At 34.4% G+C, this 21,615-nt stretch overlaps 6 protein-coding genes across 9 annotated transcripts in view; 3 read left to right on the plus strand and 3 right to left on the minus strand.

Annotated features, from left to right (window-relative positions):
- The window catches only part of LOC105563178 (putative odorant receptor 85d), a 25,206-nt gene extending 19,697 nt beyond the window's left edge, over nucleotides 1-5,509 (minus strand). The window contains exons 1-3 of the mRNA XM_012014548.1: nucleotides 5,471-5,509; nucleotides 4,734-4,952; nucleotides 4,075-4,236 (exon numbers count right to left, since the gene is read on the minus strand). Of these exons, the coding sequence (XP_011869938.1) occupies nucleotides 4,075-4,236; nucleotides 4,734-4,833 (262 nt within the window). The 5' untranslated portion in view covers nucleotides 4,834-4,952; nucleotides 5,471-5,509. The remainder of the gene's footprint in view (nucleotides 1-4,074; nucleotides 4,237-4,733; nucleotides 4,953-5,470) is intronic.
- On the plus strand, nucleotides 33-2,967 carry LOC105563177 (conserved oligomeric Golgi complex subunit 3). Its single transcript, XM_012014547.1, has one exon. The coding sequence runs from the start codon at nucleotides 344-346 to the stop codon at nucleotides 2,786-2,788; it is 2,445 nt and encodes an 814-aa protein (XP_011869937.1). The 5' UTR covers nucleotides 33-343; the 3' UTR covers nucleotides 2,789-2,967.
- On the minus strand, nucleotides 5,069-8,550 carry LOC105563176. The gene is made up of 6 exons (XM_012014546.1): nucleotides 8,397-8,550; nucleotides 7,876-8,248; nucleotides 7,387-7,776; nucleotides 6,835-7,036; nucleotides 6,479-6,634; nucleotides 5,069-6,418 (listed from the first exon to the last, which is right to left on the minus strand). The coding sequence occupies exons 1-6, from the start codon at nucleotides 8,440-8,442 to the stop codon at nucleotides 6,368-6,370; spliced, it is 1,218 nt and encodes a 405-aa protein (XP_011869936.1). The 5' UTR covers nucleotides 8,443-8,550; the 3' UTR covers nucleotides 5,069-6,367.
- Nucleotides 8,551-8,643: 93 nt separating this feature from the next.
- Nucleotides 8,644-11,269, plus strand: LOC105563180 (putative odorant receptor 85d). 2 transcript variants are annotated; one of them, XM_012014552.1, is made up of 6 exons: nucleotides 8,644-8,762; nucleotides 9,216-9,595; nucleotides 9,677-10,057; nucleotides 10,542-10,743; nucleotides 10,871-10,996; nucleotides 11,110-11,269. In XM_012014552.1, the coding sequence occupies exons 2-6, from the start codon at nucleotides 9,234-9,236 to the stop codon at nucleotides 11,155-11,157; spliced, it is 1,119 nt and encodes a 372-aa protein (XP_011869942.1). In that variant the 5' UTR covers nucleotides 8,644-8,762; nucleotides 9,216-9,233; the 3' UTR covers nucleotides 11,158-11,269. The 2 variants fall into 2 exon arrangements, with proteins under 2 accessions (XP_011869942.1, XP_011869943.1); XM_012014553.1 differs by lacking the exon at nucleotides 10,871-10,996 and having other exon boundaries at nucleotides 9,216-10,057.
- Nucleotides 11,270-11,628: 359 nt separating this feature from the next.
- Nucleotides 11,629-14,430, plus strand: LOC105563181 (rRNA methyltransferase 3, mitochondrial). The gene is made up of 4 exons (XM_012014555.1): nucleotides 11,629-12,166; nucleotides 12,250-12,488; nucleotides 13,580-13,735; nucleotides 13,805-14,430. The coding sequence occupies exons 1-4, from the start codon at nucleotides 11,841-11,843 to the stop codon at nucleotides 14,404-14,406; spliced, it is 1,323 nt and encodes a 440-aa protein (XP_011869945.1). The 5' UTR covers nucleotides 11,629-11,840; the 3' UTR covers nucleotides 14,407-14,430.
- Nucleotides 14,431-16,482: 2,052 nt separating this feature from the next.
- LOC105563182 lies at nucleotides 16,483-21,558 on the minus strand. 3 transcript variants are annotated; one of them, XM_012014558.1, is made up of 5 exons: nucleotides 19,686-21,558; nucleotides 18,318-18,701; nucleotides 17,689-17,893; nucleotides 16,912-17,067; nucleotides 16,483-16,745 (listed from the first exon to the last, which is right to left on the minus strand). In XM_012014558.1, exons 1-5 carry the CDS (start codon nucleotides 20,045-20,047, stop codon nucleotides 16,701-16,703), a joined length of 1,152 nt encoding a protein of 383 aa, XP_011869948.1. In that variant the 5' UTR covers nucleotides 20,048-21,558; the 3' UTR covers nucleotides 16,483-16,700. The 3 variants fall into 3 exon arrangements, with proteins under 3 accessions (XP_011869948.1, XP_011869947.1, XP_011869946.1); XM_012014557.1 differs by having other exon boundaries at nucleotides 16,690-17,067; nucleotides 19,686-20,078; nucleotides 20,423-21,558; XM_012014556.1 differs by having other exon boundaries at nucleotides 16,690-17,067.
- Nucleotides 21,559-21,615: the final 57 nt, after the last annotated feature.

Below are 21,615 nucleotides of genomic sequence, written 5' to 3' on the forward strand. Positions count from 1 at the left end.
GCGCGAGTGGCCATACTGGTTGTCCTGCGTTTAAGGTATAAGCTCTGAACTTATTTAGTGCAGACGGTTCAGCTGCAAAGTGCAGATCTGTAATATCGGCGAGGCAGGGCAGGTAGGGGTAGGTCGATCACGTTGCACGCCAGGTTGCACTTGCCGAGCCACTTGCAGGCGGAGCCACGTCGAGAGTAACACGTAAACAGTTCTCGTCGGCGACACTTTCTGGAATTGCCGATTCGCACTTCTAAATTCAATTATTCAATCACTTGGCGAGTATACTTTGAGTCGCACGTAAACGAGCCACGTGCGATTATGTCAGTGTTTGAGGATCACCGTTGCAAGTAAAATGTCTCAGACGAAGGCGATTCCACATAACCTCATTCAGTGGGACCACGGTGACAGTTCCCTGGCTCCGTTGACAGATTGTCAGAAGGACTGCTTGACGAGTCTGGAGACCGTCGTCGCCTCCTTCTTCCCGTTATCGAATCTGCAGTCCGGCGTGATCGATGGCGACGAGAAGTCGCACGAGGAGAATTGTCGGGAGAGCGTGTCTCCGATTGACAGGTACCAGGAGTTACTTCAGCACTTCTTGCTTCTGGAGAGGAAATACGTATCCATGTACGACATGAAGTACAGTCTGTACCTCGAGGAACTGAAGTCGCGGAGATCCGAGTGCCAGGACGTTTGCTCCCAGATAGAGGAGACGCTGGACGATTTCTCGGCGCTTTACAAGCAGTACACCGAGGTGTCCGGCAAGACCACTTCCCTGTACGAGGCCAGCGAACAGCTGATCTTCGATCAGAAGCAGTTAAATGCGACGATCGACGGCATCACCGAGTACGTTAAGTATTTCAAGGAGATCGACGTGATTATAGAAAAGCTGGATGCGTCCACCTTGTCGGTGAACAGCGACATGTTCTTCGCTATATTGGATAAGATCGACGCAAACATAGATTTTATGCAGAACAACTCGTCGTACAGCGAAAGTGGGACTTATCTGGTGAGATACAAGCATTGCCAGTCGAAGGCGATTGCGCTGATACAGAATTACATTTCCAACTTGTTTTCTAAGACCACCGAAAGTATTCTAAACTTGAGGGACAACGAAAACTCGCCGGAGAGCGGGGACGCGGCGCTCGCTTTATTCTACGGCAGATTTCAGACGATCTTGTCCAAAACGAGACCGGTTATCAGGCAGATTGAGAGCAAATCGTACAAAAGGCAGGAGTACGACAGCCTGTTGTCCGAGTGCCATCAGTATTACTGGAGTCAGCGAGGCTTGGTGCTAGGTACTAGTATACAGAAGTCCCTGAGTTCGATAAGAGAAAAGTATAACGGCGACCACTGTAGTTTAGTACGACATTCCTGCGCGTTGCTCTTGCACGCGTCGATAGACGAGCATAAACTCTTCTACGAATTCTTCTCGAAACAATCAAGTGGATTGACCGCGTACCTGGAGAGCCTGTGCACTTCTCTGTACGACGCACTGAGACCTTTCATAATACACATCAATCATCTCGAGACACTGGCAGAGATCTGCTGCATTCTACGAATAGAGATGCTGGACGAGCACGTGCAGAACAACTTCGAACCACTGGAAGGCTTCGGGAACATTTGCTTACAGCTGTTGCACGATGTCCAAGAGAGATTGGTGTTCCGCGCGCATCTATACCTGCAGTCCGACGTGCTCAACTACAATCCTTCGGCAGGCGACCTGGCGTATCCGGAAAAGCTGAAGATGATGGAGGACATAGCGGAGTCAATCAGGGAAGCAACTCGCCAGACTCGCATGAAGAAGATCTCGGTGTCGTCCACCGACAGTTCCGCTCTAGAACCGGTTTCTCGAAATCACATAGTTATCGATTCCATTTATCAGAAGACACACATGGGAAGTTCCCCGGCGGATCTGCATGCCATGTGGTATCCGACGGTGCGCAGGACTCTGGTGTGTCTGTCGAGGCTCTACCGTTGCGTCGACAGATCTGTGTTCCAGTCATTGAGCCAGGAGGCCATTTCCCACTGCGTCCAGAGCATCGAGAATGCCAGGCATGAAATCGAGAAGAAAGCGAGCACATTGGACGCAGAGTTATTTCAGATAAAGCACCTGCTCATTCTTCGAGAACAAATTGCCCCGTTCCAAGTGGACTTTACAATCAAGGAATACAGCCTGGACTTCTCTAAAGTGAAGACCGCTGCATTCGGACTGCTCGAAAAGAGTTCCAGGTTCTTCACCTTGTCGAACAACGCGTTATTGCAGTTTCTCTTGGAAGGTGCGCCGCAGATGAAGGAGCAACTTATCGATTCGAGGAAGCATGTGGACGCAAAGTTGAGACTTACGTGCCAGCGATTAATACAACATGCAACTTATCTATTGATTTATCCTATTATCAAATTACTAGAGAAAGAAAAGTTGATTGATGCAAGCAACTCGAGTCAGGAAAATGCATTAGGCAGTGCGCAAGAAATAGCAACCACAGTGGCTGATGTATTGCGGATAATCAAATTCAAATGTCCCGAGGTACAGCAATCGATGCAATTGTATTTAGCTAACAAAGAAACTGAATTTATTCTGTTTAAACCAGTAAAGAATAATATTTGCGCTGCATTCACGCAGTTGCATCAATTATTGAATAAGTACTATAACGCGGAGAACCTTCTGTTGATCGCGTGTCCTTTGCCAGAACAGATTTCTGTTATGTTAAGTTCAACAACGTTAATTCAAGGAAAATCAAATCGAGAATCGCAATCGGTTTTGAAACAATCCCAATCACTTGCCAAACAAGAAGATTAACTTAATTTTTTGTTTATTCCATTGTATTTTTGCATTAATTGTCGAACAGGATATTGATATAAATTTTAGTTAAAATTGTGCAAAAGTAGAAATCTTTTCCTATGTTAGATTGCATAATTATAATTATTATAACATTTTTTAAATAAACTGGAGCTAAAATAATATTTATTTAGGGTTAATTAAATTTCAGGATTACAATGAGAATAGAGAGAAAAGAGAATTTTCAAATGTGATTTATCATATATAATTATTCTTGCACAAGATAAAGTTCCATAAGTTTATCAATAAAATATGAGAATGTATGTGTGTAACTGAATTTAGTTTCCATAAATTATTTTAAATAAAATGTATAAAATAAAGTAAAGTTAAATCTTGCTAGTATATAAAAGTGCTACAATAAAGTCGCTAGGTTTTTTAAAAGAGGACAAAATGTATAATTTATATACTTATTTCATTATAGTCGCTATCTTTTATTGAGGATTTTTGAATACTGCATTTTTGGAATCAAAGAATTTTATATATATAGGTGTGTGTGTACATAATGGATTTACAAAATATTTTCAAGCTGTAATTAAATAAATTATGTAAATAAAAAGTTAATGTTAAAGTATACGTAGTGTTTATAATCTACTGTACAGTTGCGCTAGTATAAAAATATAACAGAAGTATACAATTTCATTTTCATGATTGGGTACTTTTCTATTAGCTACACGTGTGATATTCTTTGTTTACTATATTATTAGTAATTTTAATATTAACGTTATTACTTAAAACATGAATATACAATAGAAACATATAATAATCTAAATTATTAGGCGCCATGACGTTTCCATTGCATCTTATGAGACAATGTATTTACTGAAACACACATACAACATATAAATCAATGTATAACTTAATTAATTTAACAAAACTTGACATTTTGTTATTTTATTAAAAATTAAAATCTATAATATTTGTTCTCTGTGAATAGTATACATACACACACACACGCATACAAGATATACTTTATATTTAACGTAATTTACCCACCAATTTACAAAAGTTCGTTGAAGAGAATTTTCTAAATTCGTAGAATTCTATTAACAATAAAGTATTAATTAAATTCTTATCAATCAGATTTATTAGTTTTCGAAAAATTTGTTTTAGTAAAAATAAATTACTAAGTAATTGAGTGACAAAATTTAATGATTTTACAAAACTGTATTTTATATTTTTTTATAATGAAAGAATGTATTATTTATTATAAATTTTTATTTTATATATATACATTTATTTATACTTACATATATTTGAACCATGGCACATTCGAGGTGTAAAGCAAAAGAATGTAAGAAAAAGGATTGTTATTGCCATTATTAATGCAGCCCACAATATCCAAAATAATAGTAAACGAAATTTCATCCAAGATGGACTAGAAACGTAATATTTTAGATTCTCTGTCGTATCTGAAATAATAAATTATATTTAATGTATTCAAATTTTGAATTCTATTTCTGTATAGCTATTTATACACTCAATATTTATGATGCGTTTAAGGAGTTTGTAAAGAGAATTAGAAATTTGTTTAAATGTCACCACATAGACACGTGCACACCCAGTGAATGTTTAAGAATATTTTTTGGGAAACTCCACTTTTTTTAATAGGTTCTAATGACTCATTTTTTTTACAATATTATTTGATTACAACTTCATTATAATTTTTAAGAAGTTTTCAAAAACTAATTGGTGAAAAAATTAATCTAAAATACTTCACATTATTTATAAACGCTTGTTTTAAAATTTTTGCATTTTGAAATGTTTTGTTTAGAAAAGGATTTATAACAAATAATGCTTTCATATCTTTTAATTAGCACTTTCTCTAATTAAGAAACTATGACAATTTAGAATATTATTTTTATGAAAAACAAATTAATTAGATAATATAATGAAACTCTATACAGACCTTTAGGATATTTCTTTCCTGTTTTATCAATAATAATTAGAGGGATGGCGTCATAAACTGGATTTTCCTTAGCAAAGGTGGATTTTTCCTGAAATTCCATTTGGTTATATCTTCTTGTCTGATATTGTATATTGAATCTTGTATGACAAGACAGTAACGCACTGAGAGAAACGTCTAAACTTTAACTGAATTTTATTTTCGTTCTCAATACTAACGAACCTGTTGAGAAGAACGTTATTTTTAAAGATAAAAGAGAAGTGTCATGTAAGGGAAAGATACGATATACATATACAAGAAATATAAAAGAAACATAAAAAATGATAAATATATCAGTAGGCTATACGTTATATATAATTATTTTCATTATGATGATTTGTCACCTATTTTTAGTAAATGGAAAAACGCACTGCATGCAATTGAATCGGTCAGTTTAGAAAGGAAGAAAGTGTTTATTTCTTTGCAATAACATTTTCTTCAGACACATCACGTTATAGAAGAAATTATCAACGACAGATTCTGTGAAAGACTGGAAAGTCATATAAAGTTTAAAACAACACTAAAAAAGATAGACTCTTCAACATTGATGATCACAAATTGTCATTGGCACTGCACTATAATAAAAATATGTTTCAGTTGTTTGCTCAATTCACTTTTCAGTCTAGTCCAGGTATAAACAAATACGATAAATGTTAACACATCGAACTCTTTGCAAAGAATAGATCTCCAAACACATGTACCGCAGATATTATTGCCACAAACTCGTTCGTTGGTATATGTGATCCGTTCGTGGCATCTGATCTCAAGTGACCTCCATAAACATCTGGTTTTTAATAACCTCAGCTTTATTTTAACTTGGCATGAATCATCGTTCAAAGTGGTCCTCTGCTGTGCTATTATTGATACATAATCCTCTTAATTATTGCTAATCCAAATCACCTCTAATCCAGAGATTCTTCTGTCACTGAAGGCTATAATTATACCAGGAAGAATTTTAATTGAATTTATTATTATAGTTTTTTTATTGGAGAGCTTTATGGGTACAGGGATACAGGTGTCAAATTTCTTATCCAATAATTTCATTCCTTTCTCTGTAAGAAAATATGATTGGCCTATTTTATAATACATTAGAGTGTAATAGCATTGGATCCGGAAATTTTTTCTGTGGGTGAACAAACGCAACTGGACAGTTGTGCACGTCATATACGGTACATTTTATAATTACGCTTTCACAATATAATTTGAAAGAAACGAAAATGTATTTTACTTCCTGGGAACGATACAATATGTTGGAACTAATTTGTCTCATTGTCAATTTTCTCGAATGGCACGATTACGTCATAATTACGACTTTTTCATATTAAGAAAAATGGTAGAACGTGCGTTCTCCGTTCCTATCAAGTTGCTAATTACTGTCATTAAGTTTGAATCGTAAATGGATGCAAATGGATATCATCTACAAAATTATACTTCACCAACGTTTGTCGCGCGTGTATTGTACAATACATTGTATACAGTATATTTATATAACAATGCTATATTTGGGCAAGAGTTTTATTTACAAGAAATTATATATTATTTTCATTCATGAGATATTATATTGCATACATTGTAAAAGAGTAAACATTACTTGAATCTCAAATTCTCTGTTGCAGAACATTAAATGCAGAGTACGATGCTTTGAGAATCTATAAGTAAAATGATATATTAGTAATAATATCAAAGAAAGCATTCACATTAATACTGACATTGCCATAAGATTCCAAAGATAGTGTCACCAAAAAGGTGCTAGTGAATTTTATAGGTCTTTTGCTACGTTTCATGATCATTAGCAGGTCCTTTTGTTCATTAATATTCAACAATATCCAATCCATTTCATATACAGCTTCACCCAATTCAACACTCTGCATAAAAAGAGCCATTAATATAAACATTTATCTCTAGAAATAATAATTGTAAAAGAAATGTACGGCGTAAACATATTTTCTTTATAATATAATCTGTTTGCATAAACTTTTTTAAATTTTTTTTAAATTCTACAGAAACGCCGTAGATTTTATTGTCATTCGGCGTTTTCTTTTAATTTATAGAAAGTTGTAACTACCTTAAGTATAACTTCGTTTCCAGCCCAGCAATACACAAAAATTTGCACAAACATGCAAAATGTATAAATAACTAATTTCACAAAATCTTCAACTGTCGTATGAGAAGACAGATAGTACGTACTTGTACATAATGTAAATATACTCGCAAAAAATTGAACAAAAAGTACTTGATTGAATACATCATTAACCAGTTTGGCAAACCTATAAAATTTTTGTTACGTAGAAAATTATATAATACTTTAATAAATTGTTAATACAACAGATAAACTATTATTAATTCTGGATTCATAACGTAGAATAATTAATATAGCTGAATTTCGGTATACACAGATTACATCATATTATATGGCCCGGTCTGCAATGGGTTGTTAGTCGTTAGTCGGTAGTCAGAACTATATGTCGGTCCTGTTTCTTCCACCCAGAAAGGAAAAGGATCAACATATGGTTCCGACTTCTGACTAGCGACTAGCAACTCATTGTAGACCAGGCCTGAGAGATGGAACAATCTATATATAGGTATTTATTGACAACACTCAATGGACTTAACAAACCTGATTATGCACAGGTGATAATGAATGTGTTTTGACAATCTATTTCTCTTATATGAAACGCTTTTCAGTGGATTTTCACGAGTCTCTTCCTTCTCGTTAGATTTTAGGATCTCCTTTTGTAGACGATATTTCAGAATTTCAAGTTGCGAACACGTTTGTAAGCAAAACCCTAATACGATAGTTTCCGTAGCGACATTTACAATTGTACCGAAAATCACAGCTAACATTTCTTGGAGGGATGTAAGTAAAAATAAAAGAAGCGAAGTGTAAATGTCGTAGGGCACCCATCCTCTGTAAGGCAATTCACCTTGTAACATAGCTAATATTTCTCCTATGACAGCACCAGTGGCAGAAAACGCTGCCAAACGTGTGTAACTTATGGAATACGATCTGTGTACGAGAGGAGAAAGAGAGATAACAAATAATAAATTTCTGCAATTGAAGACTTCCGAATATCGTCGGAAGTTATATCAGTATATCTGGATATACCTGATTAAGACGTCGTATTTTCTTTGAATATTAATCTCATCCTCGTTGCTAGGTTTGCATGGCTCTTCTTGTAGAATTTTGACTAAGTTAATAATGTCACTGCGACGCGTTACGGTAGTGACCGCTTTGCAGACTGCACTGACAGTCGAAAGGAAAAACAAGGCAGTCGTAGCAAAATCGTCCATATTATCAACAACAAGAACGATATCCATAAATTGGATCAGCATCGAGAAATGCAACAAATACAGTGTGGAGAAAGTGAACATGCTGTATAAGCGTCTGGAGCATTTCGACGTCCATTCGATTGGTCGCCATACACCACTCATGGTGAATAATAAGAAATTGAGAGATAGTATTCGCATTTCTACACGTACTATATTAATATCATTTAACAGTTTGTTAAAAATATAAATGTAATATCCACAGAGATCGAAAATATTATGTACATTTTGTACGTACTCACGTACGGTATAAGCTACATTTTATAAATAGAATTGTGAGAATTTTGCAGTAAATACTACCTTGAAAGCATATTGTGTCGTCCCTTCCTGAGACACATCGCGACATCTTGGAATATTAATCTTCATCAATTTCATCAAATAGTAAGATTAGATTACATTACGGCATTTTCATATCAACGGAAAGTATCAGCTGTGCTATAAGTTGTTAATAACTGTCATTACCCTTCCCGAGCAACCCCATAGGGTTGCAAGCATGTAATTATTCGTAGTGCCTCAAGAACCTTTGTCGCAAGTTCGCTCAGTATTAATTACTCTCAACAAAACAGAAGACGCTACGTACAAATTGAAGTTATACGGTTCGAGCTATACGGTTTTATCATAAGCTACAAGTCTTTCGTATGTGCTGCAAAAGAATATAAGTGAAAAGTAAGTTTGAAAATATCTCAAAGCTATTTCCACGGTGCATACAAGTTGAAACAAAATCACAAGATGATAATCTTGAGTACCATGAAATTGTAGCACCGACAAATCTCAAATTTAATTACATATCACTGCGTATGTGAAGAGTTAAGCGTGTTTGAAGTTTTTAGTTAAAAGTGCTAAAAGTGAACAGAATGTGAACAATAAACGTGTGATATTTTGCGTTTATTTAAATTCATAATTTTGTTCAGACTTCAAAGTCTTTCCCATCGTATACTTGTGTTATTATGCAGAACATTGTTTATTATAAATCTAGCGAATTAAAACTTTTAATAAGTTTTTATCAATTTCATTAGTTTTGTGATACATTAGAGAGATGCTGTTTTAATATATCACTTTGACATGTTATTAGTAAGAATTGTTTTTTAATGAACAATGATCTTTTTCTGGCTCTACTAGATTGTAGCAATTATAGAAATGCAGTTACTGTCTCTCAATTTTTTATTCTACACTATCGGTGGTGTGTGGCGACCGATCAAATGGTCTTCGAAATGTTCCACACATCTATACAGCATGCTTACTTTTTTTACGATGTATCTATTGAACTTCTCGGTACTAACTCAATTGCTCGATATCATTTTTATCGTTGACAACATGGACGATTTTGCTACGAATTTGTTAATGCTTCTTTCGGCTATTACTGCATTTTGTAAAGCAGCTACTGCCATAACTCGCCGCAGTGAAATTATCAGCTTAATCAAAATACTGCAAGAAAAACCATGCAAAGCCTGCGACGAAGAAGAGATTAATATACAAATGAAATATGATCGTTTAATTAGGCAAGTATGTGCAAGTACTAATGTATTGTTATTCTTGACAATAATCAGTCTTGCTAAAGAAGTGGGTAATTTATTTAACAGATCATGTACCATAAGTTATACGGTTTTGGCATCATTTTCTACCACTGGTGCTATAACAGGACAGGTGCTCTCCACTTTTCACAGCGAATTACCTCATAGGATATGGGTACCATACCATTATACGCCACCCTCTTTATTCTGGCTTACATCTCTTCACGAAATGTTAGCTCTAATTGTTGGCACATTCGTAAACGTCGCTACGGAAACCTTGTTATTAGGATTGTGTCTACAAATATGCGCACAATTGGAAATTCTGACACATCGCCTTCAGCGAGAGATAAAATCTAACAAGGGGCAACAAGTTTGCAAAAATTTGAACGACACGCCAAATGGAACAAGCAGGTTATCAGAGCATATCTATTATCATCTGTGCATAATCAGGTTTGTCAAGCATTTTGAAAAATTTATTACACGTATATCTAGAGACGCGGTCTCGCGTCAAGTGTATTTTTTCTCTATATAATTTTTCGTACATTGTACCCAGAAAACATTTTGCGCGCAAACATCTGGCATTACGACGACGCACTTGGATAGAATTTTGCTTGCGCTGTTGAGCCATTTTTGTACGCGAGTCGATATTTGCGCGCAACATTATACGTTGATACACGAGCTAGCCACTTGCGTGCAAAAGCACAGACTGAACATATCTTACGGACAAAACTCGGGCAAATCGCATACAAATTTGCATGCGTAAGACAAGCAAAATTTGCGCGCAAGAATTGTTATTGGGTACGCACATAATATACACATATCATGGTTACAAGATAAACGTATGCATCGTGTATCTCTAGAATTAACATAATTTTGGATTTATAATTTTTAATATTGTCTGTAATATTGCTATACAATAAGCGTATATTTTTAGATTTGCCGAGATGGCCAATGAAATATTCAGCCAAGTACTCTTTGTACAATTCTTTGCCAGCATATTAATATTATGTGCAAGTGTGTATTATTTATCTTCTCCTATAACGGTTGCAGACTTCGTAACGTTAATTATTTTCACATTTTGCATGTTCGTGCAAATTTTTATATATTGCTGGGCTGGAAACGAAGTCATGCTTAAGGTAATAATAATTTTCCACGTATAAACACATAGACCAAAGACAATGTTACGGAAAAATGCGCTTGTTTTACAATTATAAATTAGTTTCCTAAATCGTTTAATAATATTAATAGTTTGTGTTTGTTCAGAGTACTGGACTGGGTGAAGCGGTGTTTGAAATGGATTGGATATTAATGACAATTAGCGAACGAAAAGATCTATTGATGATCATGAAGCGTAGCACGAAACCTATAAAATTTACCAGCACTTTCTTGGTAACGTTATCGTTGGACTCTTACGCTAGCGTCAGTACTAAAATTAATGCTTTCACTTTGATATTATTCAATGAAGCGTATAAATTGCATTGTCGCTGTATTTTACTTTTTAGATTCTCAAAACGTCCTATTCTGCATTTAATGTTTTGCATCGATCTTGAAATTAAAACAAGGATGATTTTTATAAAACGCACAATGTATGTTATTATACTGTATTATAATCATTATATGTTACCAAGAATAAACCGTTTGTTCAAAATATTAAATTACATTCTAACAAGTATAAAATCATAAATTAGGTTTTTAATATATATTTTTTAATAATTTTTAATAGTTTTTAATAATTTTTATATATTTTTTTATAACTTCTGTATCAACAAGACTACAACACAGTTTGGTGGAATATCTGAAGTTAGCCGAGGAATTGGTTAATTGATAATTAAATTGTTATTAATAATAATTATAATAAAGGTTATAAGAGCCTGGACAGGATGTTAATTTGTCCAATAATATAATTGTGCTAATAGAGATGCATCCATTATTAACAGATATGGTTTGAGTCCTAGCTAAATAAGGTTCGCTACCATCGACGTATGGTCAATGTTAGTTACGCACTTTCCGAGCACACTCTAGGGGCGCACTTTCTGCGTGGAGCGTGGAGCGCGTCTACGGTATTTTCACGACGCCGAATGTGTGCGAGAGCACATGCGGTAAATTTATTCTTTCGGTATCTTGAATTAGCACGTGGTTAAAGTGTCGGGACGTTATTGTAACACAGTGATTATTAAAATAATTATTGAATGAAATAGCACACGATAGTTGGAGCGGATTTTTCAAAATAAGAATGTTGCTGAATATTGTGCAGTTGACGCTTAGGTCGATTCACGGCGCAAAACTGTTAAGACCAGGCAATTTAAGATCGACAATTAAATGCGGATATGGTACTGAATGGTATAGTCGCAGGCCTGTTGCTATTGTCAATGAACACGAGATTCTCGATACTGATGACACGACGAAACCTAATAAACCAAGAACTGCTAGAACACGTAGGAGATCAAGAGACAATTCACGCGAAGAGAAAAGGAAAGCTAAGGAGGAACCTGAAATTAAAGAAAGTTCTGGCACAAAACTAAAATATACAGCCCTGGAGGCAAACGATAAGCTCATAAGGTATACAGTTTTCTAAATGATGTTCATGTAACCTCTGGAAAGTGCAATGCTACGAGTAATACCATTTGCATTTCGTGTTTCAGCTCGTTGATGATAGATGTAAAGACAAAAAAGCAGAGAGAAAAGAATGGTCAAATGCTGCTGGAAGGCTATCGCCTAATCAAAGATGCACTTGAGGCAGGGGTGGTACCAAAAGTGATATTTTTCAATAGACTATCCGATATACTGCCACTGTCGCTTCCCGCAGAAGTAACACTGTATAAAATTCCGTATCGTACGATTCAGTTGTGGTCCAACTTGACAACTTCTCCTGGAATTATTGGTAAATTTCGTTGATAAGAAGGCAACACTGTTCCCAGATAGCACAAGACACTCCTATGAACATTTTAAGAATATTCTTCAAGAATATTTGGAACATTCCATAGGTCATTCTTATATATTTATCTCATGTTCATGGAACATTCGACTGGCACTTAGTAAATCTTTTTCGAACGTGAATAGAATAATCCATCGAATATAGCGTATTGGTTGTACATGGTAGGATCACAGGTTTCACTGTCTTTTGTAAAAGATAAGTATATTACACAATGAACAATGTGCAATACATCAACTCAATGAATATTAAAAAATTATTCTGAACGAATATTCCAAAGACATTCTCGACAAATGTTATAAAAACGTTCTTTGTTATGAATATACGATTTCTAATTGTAACAATATATAAAATACTCAAGGATTAGATCGACCAAGGCTGGCAGTTTTATTTTAGTTTAAATTTTACCACGACGTTTCGGCCAGTAATACTGGCTACTCAGTCTCTTGGTGACATGACACGTGTGAAGGTGTATGTTTCTATGTGCGATGACGATTAGCCTTATTTTATATTTTCCTATGCTTCGTTGTCACAAGCAATAGGATCCACTTGAAAAGGACCAGTATTACTGGCCGAAACGTCGTGGTAAAATTTAAACTAAACTAAAACTGCCAGCCTTGGTCGATCTAATCCTTGAGTATTTTGTTTTAATTACTGGCGATACAACAATCTATATATATTTATAGAAGATTCGATTCGAATATTCTGAAATTAAGAATATTTGTACTCCAGAAGGATATTCGTAGAACTATGTGTGCTATCTGGGTTAGCACAATCTGCAAAAAGCACATATCTGTATGTAGAAAAATTGCTAGAGGACGCTAACTGCCAAGTTCTAATTAAAGAAATTTATTGCGAAAAATACACTGGTAGGGAAGTCCAGGTTCAAACCCCGGCTGAGGTGATATTTTTCGTAATAAATTTCTTTAATTAGAAGTTGCCGGTTGTTTAGCAATTTTTCTACGTTGGTTAGTCATGTACTGGCGGCAAATAATTCTTTACGATATCTGTATATAATTATTGTTGTATTTTGGGTGCAGGAATCTTTGAAATCCCAGATGTAGAGGACAAAGAACCACCTGAGGATACTATACCTTTGACTATCATCTGTGACAATATCAGAGAACCAGGAAATTTAGGGACTATTGTAAGAGCTGCTGCTGCAGTCGGTTGCGAGAAGTTGGTATTAATGAAAGGTAACTTGCACGTTTACCTAATTTTTAGTAGTCCGTAACTTTTTTTTTTATTAATTCCGGATTGTTTAGGGTGTGTGGATTTATGGGAGCCCAAAGTTGTGCGCAGCGCTATAGGTGCACATTTTCGCCTACCAATAGTTACATCCGTTTCATGGGATAACATTCCGACGTTGATAAGTGACGAGTCTGCAATTTTTCTAGCGGATAACAATATAACGTATGAAAATGACTCAACAGATCATAAGGTTAATTCAGAGTCAACTGTAAGCACTTCCATCGAAGGCAATAATAATTATATGGAAGAAGATAATGTAGATGTGGGTGATAATGAAAATACTGAAGATAATGTGGTAAACCAATTGATGAGGGAAACCAAATTACATAAATCAACAGCTAAAACTAGATTGCTAAAAAACCAAATAATATCTCAACTTTCAGTTAAACCTTACTATACATTAGATTTTACAGAAAGGGAAGTAGTACTTGTTATTGGTGGAGAAACCGAAGGTGTTAGTCTTGAGTCGTGTAAATTACTACGTGCAAGAAATTGCACTCGTGTTAATATACCATTGACCAATGGCGTTGACAGCTTAAATGTTGGTGTAGCTGTCGGTATTGTTACATTTGAAATGAAAAGACAATTTGTAAATCGCAAAATTGATAATGAATAAAGTTATTCTCAAATATTTACAGGTAATATTTCCAAACTCTGATCGTTATTATCTACTTTGACCCAGTATGTACGTAGATTTAGAACTTTATTAAAACGAAAAATGTCGGTGTTTTGCACTCAATTTTTTGCAACAGATATATTGAATAATTAAAAATAATATTGAGTTTTATGTCTAACAGTTTAAGATGGCAATTAAAAGAAAAAATATAATGAAAGTTTCTCTCTCTCTATCTCTTTCAATATATTATATTATATAGATATTAAATACATAACACAATTTTAATAAAAATCTTGCGTTTTCCTAACAGTTAATTTTCTAATGTAGGAATTAAAAGTATAATTTGAACACACAAATGATATCCATTTTGCTTCCTCGTAGAGGAAGCTTTGTTTTCATGCGAAAATTTTATTACGTTGACATCCATTTTAGAACTGAAATTAGAGTTGGAGTGACTACATTTTATATTTCACATACAAAAATGAGACCACGTATCAATACAAAAAAATTTAATAAGATGTAAAATAAGTATACATAAAATTTATTTATTTAAATGAACAAATTAGTCTTTTGTATAACTCAAATTTCTTTTTTACGTATAAAATTTGTATTGTTTTACACTTTACCTCTCGTAAATATATGTATAAAAATTTTATAAAACTAAATACTTTTAAAAATACACATTTCATACTTTGAGAGATTGTTAAATTATATCTGATTTGTGTACGTGAATTTGTATACATACGAAAGTAATGTACTTCCCTGTCAGTAAATTCGAAAAAAAAACATTTATGTTACCATATACAGTAAAATTATATCGATAATTTTGCGCTATAATCAAGTGTGTGTCCGAGAAGGATATTTCATTCGCACCCTCGATTGGTGCGCACCTCTATTGATTTTTATTACTTGATTTATATGTAATCGCTCCAAAGTTAGACTCGATATCGATTTCAGTTAAGTCACACACGCGCGTATATATATCCAACATCAATTTAAAGAGTGGTTATAATTTTCATAATCATGTGTCGATAGAATGATTGGTTTGTGAGCGATTGATAATGTTGTCGATTATGTACAACATTGACATTTTGTGCACGTTGAACATAATTACAGTTAATATTACATTTGTTTCACTTGTTGCAAGGTATGTGAGGATGGATCGCGGAATACAAGCAGTTAGATTTACCTTGAGCATAATTTCCGGACCAGCAGTAAACGTAAATTTGTACGAACATACGAATGGCGTACACCAGTAAAGTTATAGTTCTGGACGCTGAGATATGTACCGGCGTGTGAAATACGTTTGCAAGAACAATCTGAAGACTAGAGTCTCTGTACCGACATTTATGATTAGTGGCGAAAATTAGAGCTACCGAATGGACATAATCCAGAACAGCAGAGGTATGTTTAATATAATCATATGGTACCCACATTCTATAAAGCAATTGTTCCTGTATAACATTTAGCACCGGTCTTACATTTGTAAAAGAACTTATTGCCAAAAGTAAATACTTCATCGACCATGACCTGCAAAATGAAAGACAAAAATGTAGAAAATTGAGAATCTATAAATTTTGCCGATTAAAATCCGCTTGTACGTACCGATTTGATAAACTTATTAAATTTCGTTCGTATCGTCTCGAGGTTTAGAAAGGGTTACAGCAGCTTGGCATTATTCGATGAACATTTAACGGGCCGTCATATACTGACGAAAATGTATATTAAAAAACTGAGAGAAGGTATTTGCATAATTACAAATAATTTGTGCACAAAGATATAACAGTTTCCTACAGATACAGTATCTGGAAAAATCTTTTGGAGACAATACCAGATAACTTCTTCAGTAAATTAGGTAATTGTTGTGAATTAGATAAAGGTATAATACAAGACAATGTAACGAGAGAGATAATGCATAGCGCGTCTAAGTGCTTTTCAAGTTAACTGTCGCACATCCGTTCGCTGAGTTGCATGACGAGAGTGAGCCGGAAGTTCACTGTGGATCATGTCTGATACAATCATAAAAGAGTGTCATAGGTAATGTTGAAAGAAAGTATATTTTTCATGTTCAATTAACGCTCGACTTAAATCAGTTTCTCTTTATATATGTCAAAACAAGTTATCGTGTGTATTAAACTGTATTACATATAGTTACACTTAATGCGTGCGTGCCTGCTTATTACAATGTTTGAATAATCGGAATAGGGAATAAAGCTGAAGTAAGGATGTGTGCAAACCAAATTTATAAGGTTTAGAATCGCTAATTTATCAAAAACTACATTATTATTCAGATTTCACTTTTGTAATACGTTAAATGCTGAATATGACGTTTTTAAGATCTGAAAGAAAATTTAGAAGCAAACATTAATATGGAAAATTAGGCATTTATGAAAAACAATTCCTATCACATTTTCGTACATATACGACAAATATCGACATTATCACAGTGTACCTCTTTAATATGTTAATATGTATTTGTTTGGACACTAAAATTACGGTACTAACGTTACTGTAAGACTCAAGAGATAAAGTTATCAAGAAGCTGCTAGTGTACTTTATAGGAAGTGTGCTACGTATCATAATCATCAGCAATCCTTTTTTCTCGTTAATAGATAGTAATGGCCAATCCGTGCGATAGATAGAATCTCCTATGCTCGTACTCTGTCAGGATATCATGAAAGTTATTATTACATAACAATACCGAATAATTTTTTTAATAATATTAATCTTACATACACATACCCTTGCGCACACGCACGTAAACATTAACTATAGTTATAATTCATGTATAGAAAATACCCAGATACCCAAATCTGTCAGAATTTCGTCAAATGCACACTACAAATTTTGAAGGCAGAAAGACTGCAGATTGCATACAGAAATTGATATAGTCGGCACGTTGCCAGCGTGTCAGCAGAAATACAACAAAATCTGCTCACATAACTGGATCTGTTCGGTTTCTGCCGACAATCTGTTGATAGAGTATGTTTTACAGACTCTGTTCCCAAAACAAAAGCCAAGTGCGGACACAGATGGCTATGGTTTTGGCGTGGGTTTCTAACGAATCTGCTGCCAATCTGCCAACATTTTGCTGGACTGGGTAGACATTCTTAATGTCCAACTCAGGCATTGAATAGCTTCAAACTTATTCAACAAATTATTTGTCAGATTATCTCGCAAAACCTTATAGAAACTTAAATTGTATAAAGGCACGTTTGCCATTTTCCATTCATTCAGCAAGACATATATTGGTACGGATGGAATATATGTAGATATAGTTACCTTAAGAATGACTTCGTTTCCGGACCAGCAGTAAACGAAGATTTGTGCAAACATACAGATGGTGTACACTAATAAATTCGCAATTGCAGACAGTTCTTTAATATGCATTGATAGATAATATACACTTGTACATAACACCAGTATACTACCAAAGAACTGGACAAAGAACACTTGATTGAATACGTCGTTTACTGTTTTCGCATATCTGTAATTCATATGTTAATCCTGCATATGAGTAAAACAGTTACTATCACAATATATAATTTTATACTACAATTTCAATAATTTTAAACATCCTGGTAGATATGTTTTAACGCGCTCCACTTACTGAAACGAGAACTACTTCTAAGCGAGTACTTAAATCTAAATAATATATATATTTTTATTTTTCTGCGCAACTTACCACAAAATGGCTACATACACGTAATTAAATCGCTTTGAGAATGCTCTGCTTTCGAGCTCATAACTATAGTTTATTAATTTCGAACAATATCTGTTATGTTTGATTTTGATTGCTAAATAGTAGCAGTTTTGAGATATGACGATTGAATAACGTATATGCATGTGTACACACGTACATAAGTTGGCAACTAGGTATATTTATAAAAACGAATTCTTACGTGACTCACTTGCAAATGCTAAGATGATAATGTATGCACCCCGATAATTCTATTTCGTTTTTATTGTGCGACGTCGAAAGTGTATGTCTCAGACATCTAACTGTTTTATTAATTATGAATTTTTGAAGACGACTTTCAAAAATTTCAAGCTGGGCACACGTTTGTATAAACAATCCGAAAACCAGGGTCTCTGTGCCAACATTTATGATGGCGGCGAAAATTAAAGTTATTATTTGATGAATAGATATAGCCCAAAACATTGTAGGTATATTGTAATCCCATGGCAGCCATATTCGATAAGGTAAATGGCCATGCATAACATTTAATATTGATCCTAGAGTGAGACCTGTCATGGAGCCTGTCGCCAAAAGTGAATATTTTATCGAGCACGATCTGCAAATGTAGAACCGCGATTAAACTTCATCACAATTTATTTGTACTTACAATTTACAGAAATTTGTAATTATAAAATTTAATTGCTATTCTGTAAACTCTATACAGGGTGTACTAAAACCACTGGACATCCTTTTAATCATAAATTCTTTAGAAACTTTCAAGACAAAAATTCTAATACAAAAATGTCGAGGCTATAATAGTTTTTAAATAATAAGCGATTACATTTCACAAATGACAGGCCTGAGATTTCGCTCGGGTACGGCGACACGACAAGTGATAAAGGTGTTCCTACGAATATCGTCCTTTTTAGCATAGTGACAACTTTCACAACAGACTTAACGATTCATTCTCGAATTAATTGTTCCTCTTGTTATCTTTAACCATTTCTTTTGTTAACTTTGTGTAACGTCTTATTAATAAAAGGGAGGGGTTCACTATGATGAGCATCTTGATCAGACTGATATCCTTCGATTTAGTCGATCTCCGATATTCTGAGTAAACTTGGAATTTTCAGTTAGATTCAATCTAGTCTCCTGCCTCTCTTATCCTCAAGTTTTTAAAACAACCGGATCATCGTCTTTCCAAATATTTTCTGTCCCGTTAAACGGTGACTTTGGTTCTCGCTCGCTCGCGAAACACATAGGAACACTTTTATCACTCGTCATGTCGCCGTGCCTGAGCGCGCGAAATCCCAGACCTGTCATTCGTGAAATATAATCGCTTATTATTTAAAAACTATCATAGCCTCGATATTTTTTTTAATTAGAATTTTCCACTTGAAATTTTCTAAGGAATCTGCGATTAAAAGGATATCCGGTGGTTTTAGTACACCCTGTATACATTGTGTGTACTTGATACTAGTTTACAATAATATTAAAAAAATATCTTCGATAAAAAGTTGTTTAATTAAACAGAACGTTGCAAATTTATGTGGGGAAATGATAATTTGGAAATATATTGATAAAAAAGATATAAACTCACCTAATGAACTTATTAAACTTTGTTTGTATTGCTATTTCATCCTCGTCTTGAGGTTTATGTGGTGCTTTCAACAATATTTGCACCAAGTTGATGATTGCATTCCGACGTACCACAACGACAGTCGCTTTACAACAAACGGCAACAATAGTCAAGAACATTAGAGTATTAGTGGCAAAATCATCGATATTATTAACAACAAAAATAATATCCATAAATTGAGTTATCACCAAAAAGTATTGCGAAGTTACTATAATAATGGTAAATACACTGTACAGCAGTTTGGCACCACTCGATGACCACTCAACAGGTCGCCATACACCACCAACGGTGTATATTAAAAAATTTAAAGAGAGAATTTCCATATCTGGCTCTCTTTCTTCACGTGTAATGTATCTAAAAAAGTGGTTTAAGGCATTTCGAAAACATCTTTTCTTAAATATGTCAATTAAATGTCCCCAGGCGTAAGATAATTATAAGAAAAACCGAATTTAATACAAGCAAGTAAAATAACACTGTAGATTACACTATTAGTAAATTCCACAAACTAATGTTTAAATTGCACATTAAATACCGAATGTAACCATCTCATTGCGGCAAATTTTATTCGTCTTACATACAGATTGCATAGAACATTATCGTGCGTTGAAAATCAGACGACCTTATTTAAATGTAATGCAACGTATGATTTGCGTGTATAAGTACAACCACAAAGCACTATTTGTAAGCATTTATCACACCTTTTTCAGAATATTGGCTTCTCAAAATTGTGCCTACTAATGCAACAGAATTATACAACAAATGCTAACACTGATAGAACATGTTATTTTATTATCGTTAGGGGTCAATAAATTTTATTTAAATGTAACCGAGCATGTCTTACGAGAGACTATGTATAGTTTTACCCACTTCAACATCTTGTCAACCCTTAGTACCGTCAATTACGGCCATTAAAAAATCGACATGAAGTCGTTTAACCCTTATATTATAAAATGTACGTTCTGTTCCGTTCTTGTGAATGCTATAATTGTAAAAGTTTCCCTACTTCATCATCGAGGGATGTCGTCTTTTACGTTCGTGCACATTGTTATATGCCTGTTGAATAAAACATTTGTACGTCTTCCTGTCCACCGGAAGACGAACGAAGAACATAATATTTTCCGTAAGGTCTTTCACTTTGTTACATAAAAAAAAACAAGACACGAGTAACACTAAGAATGATGTATAATGTACTTAGGGTAGGTACCTATATTTTCTCAAGCTATTTGCCAGGCTACTGCGAGGTATGACAAGTGTGCGGAAAAACTACATATTAACCTTATACTCAATACATCACATGTAGACTGAAAAACTATTCTTTTCTGACTTTTATTCTAAAGCTAAAACACTTATAAAAATCGACATGAGCTCGTTTAACCATTTATTATAATATAAAATACACATTCTCTTCTGTTCTTGTGAATATTGTAATTGTGAAAGTTGTCCTACTTGCAACCGTTGAGGGGTGTCGTCTTGTACATTTACGCACATTGTTATATTTCCCTTGAATGATATTTATATATTATTCTCCCTGTCCATCGGAACTGCGAGAAATATCGTATGTTCCGTAATGTCTCTTGCTTTATTGCATAAAAACACAAGATGAGATGCAGCAATAAGAATGATGTACAATATGCTAGAGCATATGTCTCAAGTTACTTGTCTGTATTCTATGAGGGATGACAAATGTGCAGGAGAACTATGCATTAACCTTATACTCTATACGTCACACATGTAGCCCAGGCTGAGAAATGATTCTTTCCCGACTTTAAAACTAAAGCGAAAATTGTTATTTATACCTTAAATCGAAATATGAATCGTATTATGGCGAAATGCACATTTGTGTTATAATTTTTTTATTCGGAATAAAGAGTAAGGTTGAAATAAATACACA

This window comes from Vollenhovia emeryi, unplaced genomic scaffold (genome assembly GCF_000949405.1).
Source record: "Vollenhovia emeryi isolate VEMERY1.0 unplaced genomic scaffold, V.emery_V1.0 DF939180.1, whole genome shotgun sequence".
Lineage (NCBI taxonomy): Eukaryota > Metazoa > Arthropoda > Insecta > Hymenoptera > Formicidae > Vollenhovia > Vollenhovia emeryi.

What these genes read in the sequence shown, in the direction of transcription:
- LOC105563182 (XM_012014557.1), bottom strand. Translation starts at nt 20,047, where the DNA reads ATGGAAATTCTCTCTTTAAATTTTTTAATATACACCGTTGGTGGTGTA. An exon ending in AAGTTTAATAAGTTCATTAG is followed by an intron (nt 18,702 to 19,685) that starts GTGAGTTTATAT and finishes CTACATTTGCAG; the next exon opens with ATCGTGCTCGATAAAATATT. An exon ending in TATCATCTTAGCATTTGCAA is followed by an intron (nt 17,894 to 18,317) that starts GTGAGTCACGTA and finishes TATGAATTACAG; the next exon opens with ATATGCGAAAACAGTAAACG.
- LOC105563177 (XM_012014547.1), top strand. Translation starts at nt 344, where the DNA reads ATGTCTCAGACGAAGGCGATTCCACATAACCTCATTCAGTGGGACCAC.
- LOC105563176 (XM_012014546.1), bottom strand. Translation starts at nt 8,442, where the DNA reads ATGTCGCGATGTGTCTCAGGAAGGGACGACACAATATGCTTTCAAG. An exon ending in CGACACAATATGCTTTCAAG is followed by an intron (nt 8,249 to 8,396) that starts GTAGTATTTACT and finishes ATATTAATATAG; the next exon opens with TACGTGTAGAAATGCGAATA. An exon ending in TATCACCTGTGCATAATCAG is followed by an intron (nt 7,037 to 7,386) that starts GTTTGTTAAGTC and finishes AAAATTTTATAG; the next exon opens with GTTTGCCAAACTGGTTAATG.
- LOC105563180 (XM_012014552.1), top strand. Translation starts at nt 9,234, where the DNA reads ATGCAGTTACTGTCTCTCAATTTTTTATTCTACACTATCGGTGGTGTG. An exon ending in TATCATCTGTGCATAATCAG is followed by an intron (nt 10,058 to 10,541) that starts GTTTGTCAAGCA and finishes GTATATTTTTAG; the next exon opens with ATTTGCCGAGATGGCCAATG. An exon ending in AATTTACCAGCACTTTCTTG is followed by an intron (nt 10,997 to 11,109) that starts GTAACGTTATCG and finishes TTTACTTTTTAG; the next exon opens with ATTCTCAAAACGTCCTATTC.
- LOC105563181 (XM_012014555.1), top strand. Translation starts at nt 11,841, where the DNA reads ATGTTGCTGAATATTGTGCAGTTGACGCTTAGGTCGATTCACGGCGCA. An exon ending in GCAAACGATAAGCTCATAAG is followed by an intron (nt 12,167 to 12,249) that starts GTATACAGTTTT and finishes TTCGTGTTTCAG; the next exon opens with CTCGTTGATGATAGATGTAA. An exon ending in AACTTCTCCTGGAATTATTG is followed by an intron (nt 12,489 to 13,579) that starts GTAAATTTCGTT and finishes TTTTGGGTGCAG; the next exon opens with GAATCTTTGAAATCCCAGAT.